Source organism: Myxine glutinosa, chromosome 12 (assembly GCF_964187855.1).
Source record: "Myxine glutinosa chromosome 12, kmMyxGlut1.1, whole genome shotgun sequence".
Lineage (NCBI taxonomy): Eukaryota > Metazoa > Chordata > Myxini > Myxiniformes > Myxinidae > Myxine > Myxine glutinosa.
The window spans coordinates 39,864,290-39,884,301 of record NC_136272.1 but is presented as its reverse complement, the minus strand read 5'-3'; the positions used below and the strand labels follow the sequence as shown (position 1 = coordinate 39,884,301).

Sequence of the window (20,012 nt, the reverse complement as noted above, 5' to 3'; positions counted from 1 at the left end):
GTGAGAGCAGCCGCCAGATGGCGCTCGAGCCACGGGAGAAAGATCTCTGCCATCTGCAGAGTCATATGCCAAAGCATGTAATTCGCAAAAGCTACCGTCAGATGGCGCTCGAGCCACGTGAGAAAGATTTCTGCCATCTGCAGATTGACATGCCAGAGGGGGAGCATGTAATTCGCAAAAGCTGTCATCAGATGGCGCTCGAGTCACGTGCTGCGTTTGCCGCACTTCGAGAGGCATTTCCAAAGTAGGTGCATGTCGCTTGTTTGAAGTAGGCGTTTGGAAGCCAGTCAAGGTTGGATGCTCTGTGACCGGTCGCGTTCGCGCCATTTGTTTCGGCGGCCCGACGTATCTCACCAAGGTCGGGCGAGAAGCCAGAGGCCCGCGAGGAGGAGAGCGGCTCATCAAAGCTGTGCAAGGCGCCCCGTCCGGTGCTCGATCCGTTGGCTCAGCGATGAGCCCATTCAAGGTCGCTCGGGAATGCGTGCCCCGAGCGGCCTTTCTGCAGACTTTTGCAAAATGGCCTTTGGTGGAGCAGAGGTGACATGTCGCCTCTCGGGCCGGGCATTCAGAGCGGGGATGCTGCCGATTGCCACAAAAATAACATTTTGCATACCGGGCAGGCCGTGGCCTGGCAGCGGCGGCCGCAGTGAGGCCGGATGCGGAGTCCGCTTCCGGAGCACCCAGGGACTCGGCCGTCGTGGGGGTCGGGTCCTCCTCCGTATCCTCGGCGGTGGCCCTCTCGGGTCGCGCGAGTTGCGAGGTCCCCGCCACGACTCGTGGGTGATCATATGCGGTCAATTGTTCTCGAGCATCTGTGTATACGCGTGCCAGCCGTAGTGCTTCTGTAAATGTCAGCTCCGCGACCTCCAGGAGACGGAGCCGCAGGACTCCAGAACTAATGCCGGATATGAATGCATCTCGGAGCAAATCGTCCTGCACTTGCTCGTGAGTCCGGACGTCCTGCACGCAATCTGCCAATAAGTAGCGCAGCTCCTGCGCGAAGCGATCGATCGATTCAGACGGTTGTTGCCGTCGCTGAGAGAGTTGATGCCGGCCGTGCACAGCGCTCCGTTTCTTTACGTAGAGGCGCGTCAGCTCGGCTAGGGCCGTATCATACGTCTCAAATCGAGAAATGGTCTTGTAAACAGTGTGATGGACCTTGGACTGTAACACGGACAGCTGTATCGCAGCGGTTGGCTCTGTCTCGTGAGCAGCGAAGTAATTCTGCAGCGTGTTGAGCCAGTGAGCAAACTCCGATGCAGATCCTTCAGCTTGAGGGTCGGCTCCGAGAATCGGAACCACGATCATCTTGTGGTCAGCCATTCGGCGAACTAAATGATATTAAATGTCGTGAAAATCAAGCGCAGACACGACTTTACCTCTGGGTAGGCTTTAATATCATTTAGATCGGTGATACATCCTGTAACAATACATGCAGCAATAGGCATTAAATCAGAGCATTTCAAGAACAGCAATGGAAGTTCCATATAACAATGGTTAGCGCAGCGCATCATCAGCGCAGCATTTGGGGGCGTACATACCGTTCAACTACTGGATAATGTCACAGTGAGTCCCGCCGAAGTGTCCGCACGCCCCGGTTGTCCCCGGGTCTTATAGACGGCCCCTTCCGTGGCGAGCTCCCCTGGGTTCACCTTGGTATAATTTCACTACAGTTTGCTTGTTTGTTTGATTTGTTTGTTTGATAAATGTTAGCTCTTTCACGAGCCTCGACTCTGTATACAAAAAAAAATAAAAAATAAAAATAGAAATGCTGCTTTGTGGCTTGACACTCAGCATTTAGAGGATAGAGCATGGATAAACCCTGTGGGTTGGCATCCCATTTCCATGAGGAGGGAGAGGATATTTGCTTAACTTTTCTCACTGACTGCAGAGAATAGTTACGTCATAAGATGGAATGGCCGGCACCCAGAGTGCACCGAGTCGCTTCTTGACCCCAAGATCATTGGCTGTTTGTCTGAAGTCAATTCCGGCATTATCGAATGTCTCTGTCTGTATGTACCAGCTGCTCCATTAACCTTAGCACCTATAAGAAACATGTATTGGGATGGTGGATAAAGTTATAGTTTTTGAGGTTCCTGATAAGATTTTGTTGCAGAAACATTTTGTCCAGCTTGACCCGATACTCATTGATGACTATTCGGTAGAAGGTTTCCTCCTCATGGTGAAACTGCTGCAAAGCATTGGTAGCAGTTTCTTTGGTCCAAAATGTAGTTTTCCAGCTTTACCCGGAGCCGCAGAAACACGTTCCATTGAAAATTCGACTCCGAATGCCAGCATTCATTGATTGCGATAAAATGTTTGTTTCCTGCAACACTGCAATTTTATAAAATCCGCACACGAATGGTGATTTTTCAGCGGTGAAGCCACTTCAATATTTGGCAATGTCCTTCCTTCCATTCGTCAAAAATGAAGAAGAACCTTTCTAACCCACCGTGTTTAATTCTAAAGGGTAATTGGAGAGCGTTTTAAAGGGGTATTCTCGAGGGTAATTCTAAAGGGTTATAAATGGTTCTAGAGGGTGATTATAAAAGGATTATAAAGGGTTCTAAAGGGCAATTGGAGAGGGTAATTCTAAAGGGTAATTCTAAAGGGTAATTCTAAAGGGTAATTCTAAAGGGTAATTCTAAAGGGTAATTCTAAAGAGTAATTGGAGAGGGTTCTAAAGTGTAATTCTAAAGGGTAATTGGAGAGGGTTCTAAAGTGTACTTCTAAAGGTTAATTCTAAAGTTTAATTATAAAGGTTAATTCCAAAGGGTAATTCTAAACCGTAGTGTAAAGGGTAATTCTAAAGGTTAATTCTAAAAGGTTAATTCCAAAGGGTAATTCTAAACCGTAGTGTAAAGGGTAATTCTAAAGGTTAATTCTAAAAGGTTAATTCTAAAAGGTTAATTCTAAAGGGTAATTCTAAACCATAATGTAAAGGGTAATTCTAAAGGGTAATTATAAACCATAATGTAAAGGGTAATTCTAAAGGGTAATTCTAAACCATAATGTAAAGGGTAATTCTAAAGGGTAATGTAAAGGGTAATTCTAAACCATAATGTAAAGGGTAATTCTAAAGGGTAATTCTAAAGGGTAATGTAAATGGTTATTCTAAACCATAATGTAAAGGGTAATTCTAAAGGGTAATTCTAAACCATAATGTAAAGGGTAATTCTAAAGGGTAATTCTAAACCTTAATGTAAAGGGTAATTCTGCAGTGTAATTCTGAACCATGATGTAAAGGGTAATTCTAAAGTGTAATGTAAATGGTAATTCTCAAGTGTAATGTAAAGGGTAATTCTAAAGTGTAATGTAAAGGGTAATTCTAAAGGGTAATGTAAAGGGTAATTCTAAAGTGTAATGTAAAGGGTAATTCTAAAGTGTAATGTAAAGGGTAATTCTAAAGTGTAATGTAAAGGGTAATTCTAAACCGTAATGTAAAGAGTAATTCTAAACCGTAATGTAAAGGGTAATTCGAAAGTGTAATGTAAAGGGTAATTCTAAACCGTAATGCAAAGGGTAATTCTAAATGGTAATTCCAAAGGGTAATTCCAAAGGATAATTCTAAAATGTTAATTCTGCAGGGTAATTCTAAACCATAATGTAAAGTGTAATTCTGCAGGGTAATTCTGAACCGTGATGTAAAGGGTAATTCTAAAGTGTAATGTAAATGGTAATTCTCAAGTGTAATGTAAAGGGTAATTCTAAAGTGTAATGTAAACGGTAATTCTAAAGGGTAATGTGAAGGGTAATTCGAAACCAGAATGTAAAGGGTAATGTGAAGGGTAAATCTGAAGTGTAATGTAAAGGGTAATTCTAAAGTGTAATGTAAAGGGTAATTCTAAAGTGTAATGTAAAGGGTAATTCTAAAGTGTAATGTAAAGGGTAATTCTAAAGTGTAATGTAAAGGGTAATTCTAAAGTGTAATGTAAAGGGTAATTCTAAAGTGTAATGTAAAGGGTAATTCTAAAGTGTAATGTAAAGGGTATTTCTAAAGTGTAATGTAAAGGGTAATTCTAAAGTGTAATGTAAAGGGTAATTCTAAAGTGTAATGTAAAGGGTAATTCTAAACCGTAATGTGAAGGGTAATTCTAAACCGTAATGTAAAGGGTAATTCTAAAGTGTAATGTAAAGGGTAATTCTAAACCGTAATGTAAAGGGTAATTCTAAAGTGTAATGTAAAGGGTAATTCTAAAGTGTAATGTAAAGGGTAATTCTAAAGTGTAATGTAAAGGGTAATTCTAAAGTGTAATGTAAAGGGTAATTCTAAAGTGTAATGTAAAGGGTAATTCTAAAGTGTAATGTAAAGGGTAATTCTAAAGTGTAATGTAAAGGGTAATTCTAAACCGTAATGTAAAGGGTAATTCTAAAGTGTAATGTAAAGGGTAATTCTAAACTGTAATGTAAAGGGTAATTCTAAACCGTAATGTAAAGGATAATTCTAAACTGTAATGTAAAGGGTAAATCTAAAGTGTAATGTAAAGGGTAATTCTAAACCGTAATGTAAAGGGTAATTATAAAGTGTAATGAAAAGGGTAATTCTAAACCGTAATGTGAAGGGTAATTCTAAACCGTAATGTAAAGGGTAATTCTAAAGTGTAATGTAAAGGGTCATTCTAAACCATAATGTAAAGGGTAATTCTAAAGTGTAATGTAAAGGGTAATTCTAAAGTGTAATGTAAAGGGTAATTCTAAAGTGTAATGTAAAGGGTAATTCTAAAGTGTAATGTAAAGGGTAATTCTAAACCGTAATGTAAAGGGTAATTCTAAAGTGTAATGTAAAGGGTAATTCTAAACCGTAATGTAAAGGGTAATTCTAAACCGTAATGTAAAGGGTAATTCTAAAGTGTAATGTAAAGGGTAATTCTAAAGTGTAATGTAAAGGGTAATTCTAAAGTGTAATGTAAAGGGTAATTCTAAAGTGTAATGTAAAGGGTAATTCTAAACCGTAATGTAAAGGGTAATTCTAAAGTGTAATGTAAAGGGTAATTCTAAAGTGTAATGTAAAGGGTAATTCTAAACCGTAATGTGAAGGGTAATTCTAAAGTGTAATGTAAAGGGTAATTCTAAACCGTAATGTAAAGGGTAATTCTAAAGTGTAATGTAAAGGGTAATTCTAAAGTGTAATGTAAAGGGTAATTCTAAAGTGTAATGTAAAGGGTAATTCTAAAGTGTAATGTAAAGGGTAATTCTAAACCGTAATGTAAAGGGTAATTCTCGAGGGTAATGTGAAGGGTAATTCTAAAGGGTAATGTGAAGAGTAATTCTAAAGTGTAATGTAAAGAGTAATTCTAAACCGTAATGTAAAGGGTAATTCTAAACCGTAATGTGAAGGGTAATTCTAAAGTGTAATGTAAAGGGTAATTCTAAAGGGTAATGTGAAGAGTAATTCTAAACCGTAATGTAAAGGGTAATTCTAAACCGTAATGTGAAGGGTAATTCTAAAGTGTAATGTAAAGGGTAATTCTAAACCGTAATGTAAAGGGTACTTCTAAAGGGTAATGTAAAGGGTAATTCTCGAGGGTAATGTAAAGGGTAATTCTAAACCGTAATGTAAAGGGTAATTATTAAGTGTAATGTAAAGGGTAATTCTAAACCGTAATGTAAAGAGTAATTATAAAGTGTAATGTAAAGGGTAATTCTAAACCGTAATGTGAAGGGTAATTCTTGAGGGTAACATGAAGGGTAATTCTAAAGGGTAATGTGAAGGGTAATTCTAAACCGTAATGTAAAGGGTAATTCTAAAGTGTAATGTAAAGGGTAATTCTAAAGTGTAATGTAAAGGGTAATTCTAAAGTGTAATGTAAAGGGTAATTCTAAAGTGTAATGTAAAGGGTAATTCTAAAGTGTAATGTAAAGGGTAATTCTAAACCATAATGTAAAGGGTAATTCTAAAGGGTAATGTGAGGGGTAATTCTCGAGGGTAATGTGAGGGGTAATTCTAAAGGGTAATGTAAAGGGTAATTCTAAAGGGTAATGTAAAGGGTAATTCTAAAGTGTAATGTAAAGGGTAATTCTAAAGTGTAATGTAAAGGGTAATTCTAAAGTGTAATGTAAAGGGTAATTCTAAAGTGTAATGTAAAGGGTAATTCTAAAGGGTAATGTAAAGGGTAATTCTAAAGTGTAATGTAAAGGGTAATTCTAAAGTGTAATGTAAAGGGTAATTCTAAAGGGTAATGTAAAGGGTAATTCTAAAGTGTAATGTAAAGGGTAATTCTAAACCATAATGTAAAGGGTAATTCTAAACCGTAATGTAAAGGGTAATTCTAAAGGGTAATGTGAGGGGTAATTCTCGAGGGTAATGTGAGGGGTAATTCTAAAGTGTAATGTAAAGGGTAATTCTAAAGGGTAATGTAAAGGGTAATTCTAAAGTGTAATGTAAAGGGTAATTCTAAAGTGTAATGTAAAGGGTAATTCTAAAGGGTAATGTAAAGGGTAATTCTAAAGTGTAATGTAAAGGGTAATTCTAAAGTGTAATGTAAAGGGTAATTCTAAACCATAATGTAAAGGGTAATTCTAAACCGTAATGTAAAGGGTAATTCTAAAGGGTAATGTGAGGGGTAATTCTCGAGGGTAATGTGAGGGGTAATTCTAAAGGGTAATGTAAAGGGTAATTCTAAAGGGTAATGTAAAGGGTAATTCTAAAGTGTAATGTAAAGGGTAATTCTAAAGTGTAATGTAAAGGGTAATTCTAAAGTGTAATGTAAAGGGTAATTCTCAAGTGTAATGTAAAGGGTAATTCTAAAGTGTAATGTAAAGGGTAATTATCGAGGGTAATGTGAAGGGTAATTCTAAAGGGTAATGTGAAGGGTAATTCTAAAGTTTAATGTAAAGGGTAATTCCAAAGGGTAATGTGAGGGGTAATTCTATAGGGTAATGTGAAGGGTAATTCTAAAGGGTAATGCAAAGGGTAATTCTAAAGGGTAATGTAAAGGGTAATGCTAAAGTGTAATGTAAAGGGTAATTCTAAAGTGTAATGTAAAGGGTAATTCTAAAGTGTAATGTAAAGGGTAATTCTAAAGGGTAATGTAAAGGGTAATTCTAAAGTGTAATGTAAAGGGTAATGTGAAGGGTAATTCTAAAGTGTAATGTAAAGGGTAATTCTAAAGTGTAATGTAAAGGGTAATTCTAAAGGGTAATGTAAAGGGTAATGCTAAAGTGTAATGTAAAGGGTAATTCTAAAGTGTAATGTGAAGGGTAATTCTCGAGGGTAATGTGAAGGGTAATTCTAAAGGGTAATGTAAAGGGTAATTCTAAAGTGTAATGTAAAGGGTAATTCTAAAGTGTAATGTAAAGGGTAATTCTAAAGTGTAATGTAAAGGGTAATTCTAAAGGGTAATGTAAAGGGTAATTCTAAAGTGTAATGTAAAGGGTAATTCTAAAGTGTAATGTAAAGGGTAATTCTAAAGGGTAATGTAAAGGGTAATTCTAAAGTGTAATGTAAAGGGTAATTCTAAAGTGTAATGTAAAGGGTAATTCTAAAGTGTAATGTAAAGGGTAATTCTAAAGTGTAACGTAAAGGGTAATTCTAAAGGGTAATGTGAAGGGTAATTCTAAAGTGTAATGTAAAGGGTAATTCTAAAGGGTAATGTGAAGGGTAATTCTAAAGTGTAACGTAAAGGGTAATTCTAAAGGGTAATGTGAAGGGTAATTCTAAAGTGTAATGTAAAGGGTAATTCTAAAGTGTAATGTAAAGGGTAATTCTAAAGTGTAATGTAAAGGGTAATTCTAAAGGGTAATGTAAAGGGTAATTCTAAAGTGTAATGTAAAGGGTAATTCTAAAGTGTAATGTAAAGGGTAATTCTAAAGTGTAATGTAAAGGGTAATTCTAAAGGGTAATGTGAAGGGTAATTCTAAAGTGTAATGTAAAGGGTAATTCTAAAGGGTAATGTGAAGGGTAATTCTAAAGTGTAATGTGAAGGGTAATTCTAAAGTGTAATGTAAAGGGTAATTCTAAAGTGTAATGTAAAGGGTAATTCTAAAGGGTAATGTGAAGGGTAATTCTAAAGGGTAATGTAAAGGGTAATTCTAAAGTGTAATGTAAAGGGTAATTCTAAAGGGTAATGTGAAGGGTAATTCTAAAGTGTAATGTAAAGGGTAATTCTAAAGGGTAATGTGAAGGGTAATTCTAAAGTGTAATGTAAAGGGTAATTCTAAAGTGTAATGTAAAGGGTAATGTGAAGGGTAATTCTAAAGTGTAATGTAAAGGGTAATTCTAAAGGGTAATGTGAAGGGTAATTCTAAAGTGTAATGTAAAGGGTAATTCTAAAGTGTAATGTAAAGGGTAATGTGAAGGGTAATTCTAAAGGGTAATGTAAAGGGTAATTCTAAAGTGTAATGTAAAGGGTAATTCTAAAGTGTAATGTAAAGGGTAATGTAAAGGGTAATTCTAAAGTGTAATGTAAAGGGTAATGTGAAGGGTAATGTAAAGGGTAATTCTAAAGTGTAATGTAAAGGGTAATTCTAAAGGGTAATGTAAAGGGTAATTCTAAAGTGTAATGTAAAGTGTAATGTAAAGGGTAATGTAAAGGGTAATTCTAAAGTGTAATGTAAAGGGTAATTCTAAAGGGTAATGTAAAGGGTAATTCTAAAGTGTAATGTAAAGGGTAATGTGAAGGGTAATTCTAAAGTGTAATGTAAAGGGTAATTCTAAAGTGTAATGTAAAGGGTAATTCTAAAGTGTAATGTAAAGGGTAATTCTAAAGTGTAATGTAAAGGGTAATGTAAAGGGTAATTCTAAAGTGTAATGTAAAGGGTAATTCTAAAGTGTAATGTAAAGGGTAATTCTAAAGTGTAATGTAAAGGGTAATGTGAAGGGTAATGTAAAGGGTAATTCTAAAGTGTAATGTAAAGGGTAATTCTAAAGTGTAATGTAAAGGGTAATTCTAAAGTGTAATGTAAAGGGTAATGTGAAGGGTAATTCTAAAGTGTAATGTAAAGGGTAATTCTAAAGTGTAATGTAAAGGGTAATTCTAAAGTGTAATGTAAAGGGTAATTCTAAAGTGTAATGTAAAGGGTAATGTGAAGGGTAATTCTAAAGTGTAATGTAAAGGGTAATTCTAAAGTGTAATGTAAAGGGTAATGTAAAGGGTAATTCTAAAGTGTAATGTGAAGGGTAATTCTAAAGGGTAATGTGAAGGGTAATGTAAAGGGTAATTCTAAAGTGTAATGTGAAGGGTAATTCTAAAGTGTAATGTAAAGGGTAATGTAAAGGGTAATTCTAAAGTGTAATGTGAAGGGTAATTCTAAAGTGTAATGTGAAGGGTAATTCTAAAGTGTAATGTGAAGGGTAATTCTCGAGGGTAATTCTAAAGGATTCTAAAAGATAATTCTAACGGGTCTCCTTCGTTTATAGGCTTTGTCTATTTTTTATTAAAAAGGTCAAACAGAAGCGCTTCCTTTGGACATGTGTGCAATTTTTTTTTTTTTAAGCAGTATAAATTTTTCGAGAGAGTAGAAATTTCTATTTTTTCCTTCCTGAAAGTTTGCTGCCGTGTCCATCTTGTCCATCCCTTTGTGTCCTCCCCTCGCCCTCATACCTCCTCACATTCCTTATTTCTCCCAAGTGAAACTGGTGTGTTTCTCCCCTCTGTATCTAATGCTTTTTTTGTCCTATTGCATCCTGATGTGTTCTAATGGTCCAGCTCCTTCATGAGCCTCGACATTGTGTACAGCAGGAACGACCATATTGCTCGCAGAGGCCGAGCGAATGCATGACCAGTCTGCAACTCCCTGCATGAAGACTGGGAAAGGCTCCACCTCCACCTGCACCTGATAAAACAAGTGTGGCAAGGTCCACATGGCATCCATGGCGGTGAGCATCTATCAGAGCTGTGGTCGTTGGTGAGGTCCACATGGCATCCATGGCGGTGAGCATCTATCAGAGCTGTGGTCGTTGGTGAGGTCCACATGGCATTCATGGCGGTGAGCATCTATCAGAGCTGTGGTCGTTGGTGAGGTCCATATGGCATCCATGGCGGTGAGCATCTATCAGAGCTGTGGTCGTTGGTGAGGTCCACGTGGCATCCATGGTGGTGAGAATCTATCAGAGCTGTGGTCGTTGGTGGGGTCCACATGGCATCCATGGCGGTGAGAATCTATCAGAGCTGTGGTCGTTGGTGAGGTCCACATGGCATCCATGGTGGTGAGCATCTATCAGAGCTGTGGTCGTTGGTGGGGTCCACATGGCATCCATGGCGGTGAGAATCTATCAGAGCTGTGGTCGTTGGTGAGGCCCACATGGCATCCATGGCGGTGAGCATCTATCAGAGCTGTGGTCGTTGGTGGGGTCCACATGGCATCCATGGCGGTGAGAATCTATCAGAGCTGTGGTCGTTGGTGAGGTCCACATGGCATCCATGGTGGTGAGCATCTATCAGAGCTGTGGTCGTTGGTGGGGTCCACATGGCATCCATGGCGGTGAGAATCTATCAGAGCTGTGGTCGTTGGTGAGGCCCACATGGCATCCATGGCGGTGAGCATCTATCAGAGCTGTGGTCGTTGGTGAGGTCCACATGGCATCCATGGCGGTGAACATCTATCAGAGCTGTGGTCGTTGGTGAGGTCCACATGGCATCCATGGCGGTGAGCATCTATCAGAGCTGTGGTCGTTGGTGAGGTCCACATGGCATTCATGGCGGTGAGCATCTATCAGAGCTGTGGTCGTTGGTGAGGTCCATATGGCATCCATGGCGGTGAGCATCTATCAGAGCTGTGGTCGTTGGTGAGGTCCACGTGGCATCCATGGCGGTGAGCATCTATCAGAGCTGTGGTCGTTGGTGAGGTCCACATGGCATCCATGGCGGTGAGCATCTACCATAGCTGTGGTCGTTGGTGAGGTCCATATGGCATCCATGGCGGTGAGCATCTACCATAGCTGTGGTCGTTGGTGAGGTCCATATGGCATCCATGGCGGTGAGCATCTACCATAGCTGTGGTCGTTGGTGAGGTCCATATGGCATCCATGGCGGTGAGCATCTACCATAGCTGTGGTCGTACACCTCATGTAGTCCGCACAATTACATTATTAAAATGTCACACGTGGTTATGGTGACACTATGCACCGCAGTCTGCCTCGTTTAATTTGCTCAGCAAACACATCCTCATGGAAACATGGAATAGGGATAGGATTGGGGTTGAGGTGCTTAATACAACAACATTAACTACACCAATGATAAGGGCATAACTACCATCGCAAGTGATTATAACAACATAATAATAGAGTTAAATTACGATTACTGTTTACATCATGAAATAATGGTGTGGTTAGGTTAGGCGTGGTTAGGTTAGGTTTGGTTAGATGTGTGAGGTTAGGTGTGGTTAGGTTAGGTTTAGGTTAGGTGTGGTTAGGTTAGGTTAGGTCTAGGATAGGTGTGCATAGGTTAGGTGTGGTTAGGTTAGGTCTAGGATAGGTGTGCATAGGTTAGGTGTGGCTAGGTTAGGTTTGGTTAGATGTGTGTGAGGTTAGGTGTGGTTAGGTTAGGTTTAGATTAGGTTACGTGCGGATAAGGTTCGGTCAAGGTTCGGGTTAGGTGTGGTTACGTTAGGTGTGTTTAGGTGTGTGTTAGGTTAGGTTTAGCTTAGGTGTAGTTAGGCTGGGTGTGGTTAGGTTGGATGTGGTTAGGTTAGGAGTCCTTTGGTGTGTGTTAGGTTAGATGTGGTTAGATTAGATTTAGTGAGGTGTGGTTAGGTTGGATGTGGTTAGGTTAGAGTTAGGTGTGGTTAGGTTTAGGTTGGGTGTGGTTAGGTTGGGTGTGGTTAGGTTAGGAGTCCTTTGGTGTGTGTTAGGTTAGATGTGGTTAGATTAGATTTAGGTGAGGTGTGGTTAGGTTAGTTGTTCTGTTAGGTGAGGTAAATCATTATGAATAACATCATAATGATTCACAATGATACAATGATAGTATCGTTAGTTATAATCCTAAGCATGATGAACAATGATATTCAAGGCCTCACATAGCTCATTGAGATAGTATTAAATAATTAATAACAATTACTATTATAACTGAAATTTTATTATTAGTATTATTGTTATTAATATCATGACCACATTTTGACGTCAACATTTACCTGTTACCCTGCACTGAAGACTGAGGAGTGTATAGCCACCTACCTGTGGATTGAAAACGAAATCCACCATTATCATTGTGCCAATTGTGGTGCAAACCACAACCATCTCACACAAATGGCTTCTTTCATTGTGTCCTGCTCTTGAACACGACAACCCATGGGGGGAAGGAACTGCATGCTGTGGAAATGGCGGTCTCTCAACACGAGTGAGTTTCATTAGCGAGACTTAGATGTACCGCCTGGGTGGTTCCAAGCCAATATGATCCTGACAACATGTGACAGATCAGCAGATGATTGGTTGATGAAAAATAAATAAATAAATAAAATACTTTTCAAATCCCATTTTACTCTTGTTGGGACATTTTTCAAGTATGGCAGCGGTAAAGCGGTTTATTAAAACCCACGGTAATAATGAGTTGATGACGGCAGGGATGACATTGTGATGAAATCCTGGAAGTAACCGCTTTTGAAAGTTGAGACACATGGCTAACTTGTATTTTCTTTGAATAAAAAAGTCAATGTTGTAGACCAAGGATTCACTGTGCGATATTGAACCAGGGAGATGACGATAAAAGTTGCTCGACAAGGTAAATTATCTCTAAGATAGACTGTAGGTGATTGGACACAGTGACAGGTAAAATCAAATGACTAACAAAATGGAACACTGGAGTATCAGTGGGAACACAAAAAGACAAAGATGGAGTCATAAGGAGGAATCTGGATAGGATTGGAGTTTCAACCTCCACGGTACTGTTCTACCCTCCAAGCCATCCAGGTAGACAGGTGAACCCTACAAAAATATTTGCAAGATTCACCCCTTCATAGACAAAAAACGATAAGGAAAGAAAGGAGAGATGGAGGAAAAATAAACAAATAAATAGACTTAACCGAACACACACCTAACCTAAACCTAGCCTAACCTAAACACACCTAAACCTAGCCTAACCGCACCTAACCTAACTAGACCTAACCTAAATACACCTAAACCTAACCAAACCACACCTAACCGAGACCAAACCAAATCACATCTAACCTAACCAAACGTAACCTAACCACACCTAACATAACACACCCCTAACCTAACACACATCTAACCTAAACCCTAACCTAACCATACCTAACCTAACACACACCTAACCTAACAACACCTAAACTAACACACACCTAACCTAAACCTAACCTAACCACACCTAACCGAGACCAACCCTAACCACATCTAACCTAACTAAACATAACCTAACCACACCTAAACTAACACACACCTAACCTAACAACATACCTAACCTAACCGCACATAACCTAACCACACCTAAACTAACACACATCTAACCTAAACTTAACCTCAACCTAACCTAACCACACCTAACCTAGACCAACCCTAACCACATCTAACCTAACTAAACATAACCTAACCACACCTCACCTATCCACACCTAACCTAGACCAACCCTAACCACATCTAACCTAACTAAACATAACCTAACCACACCTCACCTATCCACACCTAACCTAACCACACCTAAACTAACACACACCTAACCTAACCACATCTAACCTAACTAAACGTAACCTAACCATTCCTAACCTAATGACACCTAACCGTACCACACCTAAACTAAACCTAACCTAACCACACCTAACCTAACCGCACGTAACCTAACCACTGGAATAATAAAACCCGCACTTGAACGAATCTACCAGCGCCGAATCTACATCCACAAAGCGAGATACCAGTGAGGTCTCTGCACCTTGGCTGCACTTTGGAGTCATCGTGAAGCTGCTCCTCCATCGTCTGGGTGGAAATCCATCATTGAATCATTCCCAGGGTGTACAACACAACAACAACAGGCATTTTAAGGCCATTTTCCCTGCTAGAGCGGGTGTTAGCCAATCATTCCCAGGGTGTCCACAATTTCATTCCCTTCTGCATCATCATTGCGATTCCCATCACTGGGAAATATCGCATAGTCAAACTAACGAACAACACTTCCCCCTGGTGTTTGTTCTCGGTAAAACTATTATTTGTTACTAGCCGAAACCCGTGGAACATCCACGGAAGGGAGGATGTGGTGTATGGATATAGTGTACCATTATGGATGGCATAGGGGATTTGCTTGTCCGAGTAAGAGTTAGGAAGAAAGATGAGAATGAAGAGTGCGTATATGAACAACGATCGCCGACACCGGCACAAATGCATGCCCTGGATTGTCCACTCAGTGGACGGCTTGCTTTTGCCTTCGCCTGTCCAATCAGCGGACGGCTTGCTTCGCCTTCGCCCAGCAGACGCCAATACGATGGCGTCGTAAGATGGCGTCGTATCGGCAGTTAATCGGATGCTTTTGGGCCCCAACGTCGGCTAATTCAGATTTTTTGAGTATGGCTGTACGTGATAAACAAAGAGCGCGGTTCGTAGATCGTAAATCCATTAGTGCCGTGGGCATCGGGTCACTGGGTGCGGCGTAAAAGGGATAACAAAGTCGAGTCCTTACGCTATTATTATATAGATGCTTGTGGCCTCCTGATGGAGATGGAACAAGCTTTAAAAACAATGATTTAACATGAGCACATACAACAAGATATCGATGTTTAACGACTCCAATTTTACTGCAGGCTGTCGACATTTATTTATTTAATACATTTGCTGCCATGGTTGGTTAAATGTTAATGTTCTGATTCTGATCTGCCATACTGTTACAGAACATCGGTGCTGCCCATGCAGTTTCTTGTCAAAGGTTACACTGGGTGGTTTGACATTGCCTTCCCAGCAGTAGTTCGGGCAGAAATTTGGCCACGTTGCCGGCGATAGCTTGCCCACTCTTCATGAAGGACACCGAGGGATGGGATGCCCAGGTTAACGTCCATCCGAGGGATGGCACACACATTGATACGAATCACATTGCCTGTGAAACTCCAGGATGATGGTTTATGGTCAGGAATCAGACCCAGGCTGGACAGCTCAAAGGTAAGTGTGCGTACCTCTAGGCATCCCTGTTAATATTCACCAGAATGCTTTTTGATGGAACCATCTAATTAATTTTGATTCATATCAGTAAAATTAGACCATATTCAATAAGCGCCATACCTTGTTAGGGTTAGTATTGCTCGTCCAGCCATTACGTTTGTCATTACGCTTGTTAGGGTTAGGGTTAGGGTTAGGATTAGGGTTAGGGTTAGTATTGCTCGTCCAGCCATTACGTTTGTCATTACGCTTGTTAGGGTTAGGGTTAGGATTAGGGTTAGGGTTAGTATTGCTCGTCCAGCCATTACGTTTGTTAGGGTTAGGGTTAGGGTTAGGGTTAGGATTAGGGTTAGGGTTAGTATTGCTCGTCCAGCCATTACGTTTGTTAGGGTTAGGGTTAGGGTTAGGGTTAGGATTAGGGTTAGGGTTAGTATTGCTCGTCCAGCCATTACGTTTGTCATTACGCTTGTTAGGGTTAGGGTTAGGATTAGGGTTAGGGTTAGTATTGCTCGTCCAGCCATTACGTTTGTAATTACGCTTGGCGTAGTAAGTTCTGTTATTACGTCCGCCACTGAAAGTGGTTGGACGTTATGTTTTCATCCCTGTCTGTTTGTCTCTCTGTCTGTGAGCAGGATATATCAAAAAGTTATGGACGAATTTGGACGAAACTTGGTTGAGAGGTTGGGTGTGTGACATGGATGAAAGCATTGGCTTTTGGTGAAGATTTGGATCTAGATCTGGATTTTAAAATCTTTAATTTTTGGGGTTTAATTTTTTTTTTGTTTAGTGATTCTTCATAATTGAGGAGATGGGGCCAAAAACGACATTTGAAGAAGTTGTGGACGAGTTATGACAAAAATTGGTGGATGGGTTGGTTAAGTGACAAGAACACGCTGCATAGATTTTGGTTATGGAGCGGATACAGATCCGGCCTATTTGTGGATTACAAAACGTAAACCGTTCAGCCTGGTGGAGTTATGCGCTCTACCGAGTGCACTTATAGCTCGCTGTGTTTTAATGATTTTCACTTGTTGGTTGATGTCATGGTTGAAAAACAAAAAGCTGAAATGTATTGCGTCAATAAGTATTCAACCCCTTTGCTATGACACTCCAAATTGAGCTCAGAATTCAAAAATAACCGGGTTCAGCATACACAAAAATATAAACCTGATCCACTTTTTGAAAATAAACCTGCTCCCTAACATCTTGTTCCATCATGGTGCTTGATACATTGTGGTATTGACAAGTGCACAAAGACCTGCACTGGTAGTTTTACTCGAAATCTATGGTGTTAATGTTCATGGAGGAGCATTCTCAAATGGTAAATTTACAATGCCTTCAGCAAGTATTCACACCCCTTGACTTTTTTACATTTTGTTGTGTTTCAGCTTGAATTTAAAATGAATTAAATTGAAAATTTTTGACTGACCTACACATAATACCCCATAATATCAAATCAAAGTGGAATTGTTTTTTTTAGAAATTGTTACAACATAATTAAAAATGAAAAGCTGAAGTGTATTGAGTCAATAAGTATTCAACCCCTTTGCTATGACGCTCCAAATTGAGCTCAGGTGCATCCAGTTTCCTTTGATCATTTTTGGGATGTCTCCACAATTTGATTGAAGTCTACCTGTGGCCAATTCAATTGATTGGACATGATTTATAAAGAAACACACCTCTCTATATAAGGTCCCACAGTTGACCGTGCATGTCAGAGCAGAAACTCTACCATGAAGTTCAAGGAACTGTCCGTAGAATTCCGAAATAGAATTGTGAGGTTTTGATCTGGAGAAGGTTATAAATCAATTTATATTATGTTGAAAGTTCCCAAGAGCCTCATCATTAGGAAATGGAAAGAATATGGAACTAGCCAGACCTTTCCTTGGTCGTCTGACCAAACTGAGCAAATGAGAAAGAAGGACCTTGGTCAGGGAGGTGACTGATAACCCAATGACCACTCTGATAAAACTACAGAGTTCCTTGGCTGAGATGGGAGAACCTGCCATAAGGACAACAGTCTCTGCAGCACTTCACAAATCTAAGCTTTTTGGAAGAGTGGCCAGACGGAGGCCACTCCTGAGAAAAAGACACATGACAGCACACCTGGAGTTTGTGAAAAGACACGTGCACGACTGAGAGCATGAGGTAAAATATTCTGTTGTCTGATGAGATTAAAATTTAACTCTTTGGCCTGAATGTAAAGCGCTATGTCTGGCAAAACTGAGCACAGCTCATCACCCATGTGACACCATCCCTACTGTGAAGCATGGTGGTGGCAGCATGATGCGATGGGGGTGATTTTCAGTGGCAGGGAATGGGAGACTTGTAAGGATAGAGGGAACAATGACTGGAGCCAAATACAGGCAAATCCTTGAGGAGAAACTGCTTCAGAGTGCAAATTGTCCATTCATCTGTGGTGGACGCCATAAGCATAGAATGCCTCAAGGATGTCGGGATTCTTCCAAATTTCTTTCAGTTTATTGTTAAACAGCAGTAGTGACTGTTAAAAAAGGTAATCATATGTGACAATCTGAAGCAACTGATGTACTCTGCTGTGCACATATGTGCACTGGGACGAGACGCCGTACAAATTGCCAAATTCATAGTCATAGCACTGCTAAGCTGCAGCTGATTTGTACTCTCGTGTCTGATACCTGTTCTACAGTGTTGAAAATATGAAATTCAATTGAATTTATTTAAGTAGTTCCTCTATCAGACTGACACACACGCACAGATTGAGTGAACCATTTGCTTCCCCCAATTTGCGTTTTGCGTGTTGGGTAGAAATATCTTATACTCATGACAAAATGAAAATTGAATTGAAATGGTTGCAAAGTTTGTTTTTTCTATCTCCAAAGTAAAAACAACAGATTAAATAAATTCTTCATAATGAATATAATATCTGTTACACCAAATTTTTTTTATTAAAAATCATACGTCACCAGTACGTTTTCATCATCCAATTGAACTGCTTTTTTGCATTCTGTTGGAATAAATGTGAGATTTTACTCTTTCAACAACTATTGAATTTTTTTTTTACAAGATTAGGTTCATAATGAACTAAAATTGATCATCCAATATTAGCAATAAACATTATTTTGGAAGAGGGGAAAGAGGAGAGGGTGGGTGGGATAATCATGATGTGTCATCAGTGATCCAGGCAATAACCAATCTCCTAATACTTCATACAGGAAGGGAAAGCATCCTCATTAACAAGAGGATATTGGTTGCACTTTATAACCAACCAACAAGTGTAATTCACAAGTTAAATCACAATTGAGTGCCACAAGTCATAATCATTGAACCTATAATTTATACTGCATGCAATGATCATTCAGATTACTCAAGCTTTCTGATTTCTGATGTAGTGATGAGAGGCAAGTTCGGATTTGGAGGAAATGTGTTCTCGGTCCATTTTATATTAAACAAATATTACTATGCACAAAGGAATAATAGCGATTATTGATTTAATGAATAGCTTCTGCGCCTATAATAAAGTGCAACCGATCCTGAAGACAAAGAAAATCTGCATTAATATTACTATTATTATTAATATCATTATTATTATTTTAAAAAAAGGCATAATGCATAGACCTTGTGCTTCCACCTCGTCACTAATGTACAGTGTAATGCATAAGTTACGATGAGATAATTCCTTATAAAAGAACAGAATCGACATGATGTATTAAGGCAATATCTTTGCTGTCATAATTTAAAACATCAGCACCTTGCGTAAAACGCCGAAGAAAAAGCTCTCCTTACACTGAATACCTGCCCTGCCTCAAGATTCCAGGAAAGGTTGTCATAATTCTTCGACTTAATCGACAAAGTAAGCGGTGCTACCGAACGGGCTGGCGGTGACGATGACGTGGAGGTGTGCCGCAAAGGTGGTGATGGAGCCATGCCGAAAGAGCTTCATCTGGAGTTTGACGAGAAAGTCACGTGGTTCGCTTGGGGCCCGTCTCAGGACCAGAACACCGGTGTGACCATTGAGTTTGCGGGCAGCAAAATAGTGTTCGGGATCGCCTGACGTGATGGACAGTAGGATGTTGTCCCCGGGGTAAGGAGGTGATGGGCCGATACGGAATATAGTAGCAGGGACGCGGAGGCGCATGGGGAAGGAAATCTGGTAGTATGTGATGCGGACTGGTATGTCCTGGCAAGCCATATAATCATGGCAGGCTGTTCTCTCACATCGCCTGAAAAAAAGAAAATCGTCAATTACTCAATTACTCAATTACTCAGTTACTCAACTCAGGCAAAAAAAACATTCTTAATTTATGTAAACAACATTCAAAACAAATAAACTAATCATATTTTGTTTTGCAGATATTAAATCTATAATCGATTCTTTCAAAACAGTCAGCCATTGCTTTGATGGAAAATTTAAAAATAACTCATCAATTTCCTTTTAGGTCAATCATTAGGTTGACCATTCTTCCTCAAGGGAACCCTTTCTAGTTTCTAACTGCTCGGGGATATTAACGTATCAGATCCATAATGGCTTCCAAGCTGAGCTTTCATGTGTTCAAACACATATGTTGAAAACAATTGAATACACCAGGTAAATCATCACAATGATGCACACCTTCAAGATTTTGTTCCCTTTAATCCCATTTGTTGAACCGCCAATCCTCCACTTCCCTCCACGCCTTCAAGCAGGCGGTGCACCACGATCTCGTGTCATCATGCATCCCAAACCGCAACTTGTTCTACCCCCATTAACCCAAGCTAACTCAAAGCACGCTGCCATTTCTATAACGTTCTAAGCGTTGTTCTCGCGAACAAGACCACGGCATGGAGACAGCCGATCGATCTCCCAGGAGCGACCCATAGATCCCCCACATGCAGGATGGTGTACCCCCGCCTTCAGGAAGTCAGGGCCACAACAGAATGAGAGAGAGAGAGAGAGAGAGAGAGAGAGAGAGAGAGAGAGAGAGAGAGAGAGAGAGAGAGAGAGAGAGAGAGAGAGAGAGAGAGA

The 20,012-nt window shown here is 39.8% G+C and overlaps 2 protein-coding genes and 1 long non-coding RNA gene across 4 annotated transcripts in view; all 3 read right to left on the bottom strand.

Annotated features, from left to right (window-relative positions):
• Window positions 1-252: 252 nt before the first annotated feature.
• Window positions 253-1,095, bottom strand: LOC144888391 (uncharacterized; the record flags this gene model as incomplete). Its single annotated transcript, XM_078766255.1, has 1 exon — window positions 253-1,095. A coding segment is annotated over one exon (843 nt), but the record flags the coding sequence as incomplete, so codon positions are not given.
• A 279-nt stretch (window positions 1,096-1,374) lies between these two features.
• LOC144888515 (uncharacterized) lies at window positions 1,375-1,624 on the bottom strand. The gene is made up of 2 exons (XR_013621085.1): window positions 1,542-1,624; window positions 1,375-1,420 (listed from the first exon to the last, which is right to left on the bottom strand). It is a non-coding gene; the product is annotated as an uncharacterized LOC144888515 (long non-coding RNA).
• A 16,308-nt stretch (window positions 1,625-17,932) lies between these two features.
• The window catches only part of LOC137437245 (uncharacterized), a 121,478-nt gene continuing 119,398 nt past the window's right edge, over window positions 17,933-20,012 (bottom strand). For both annotated transcript variants that reach the window (XM_078766295.1, XM_078766296.1), the window contains one exon: window positions 17,933-19,230. In XM_078766295.1, the coding sequence (XP_078622421.1) occupies window positions 18,849-19,230 (382 nt within the window). In that variant the 3' untranslated portion in view covers window positions 17,933-18,848. The remainder of the gene's footprint in view (window positions 19,231-20,012) is intronic.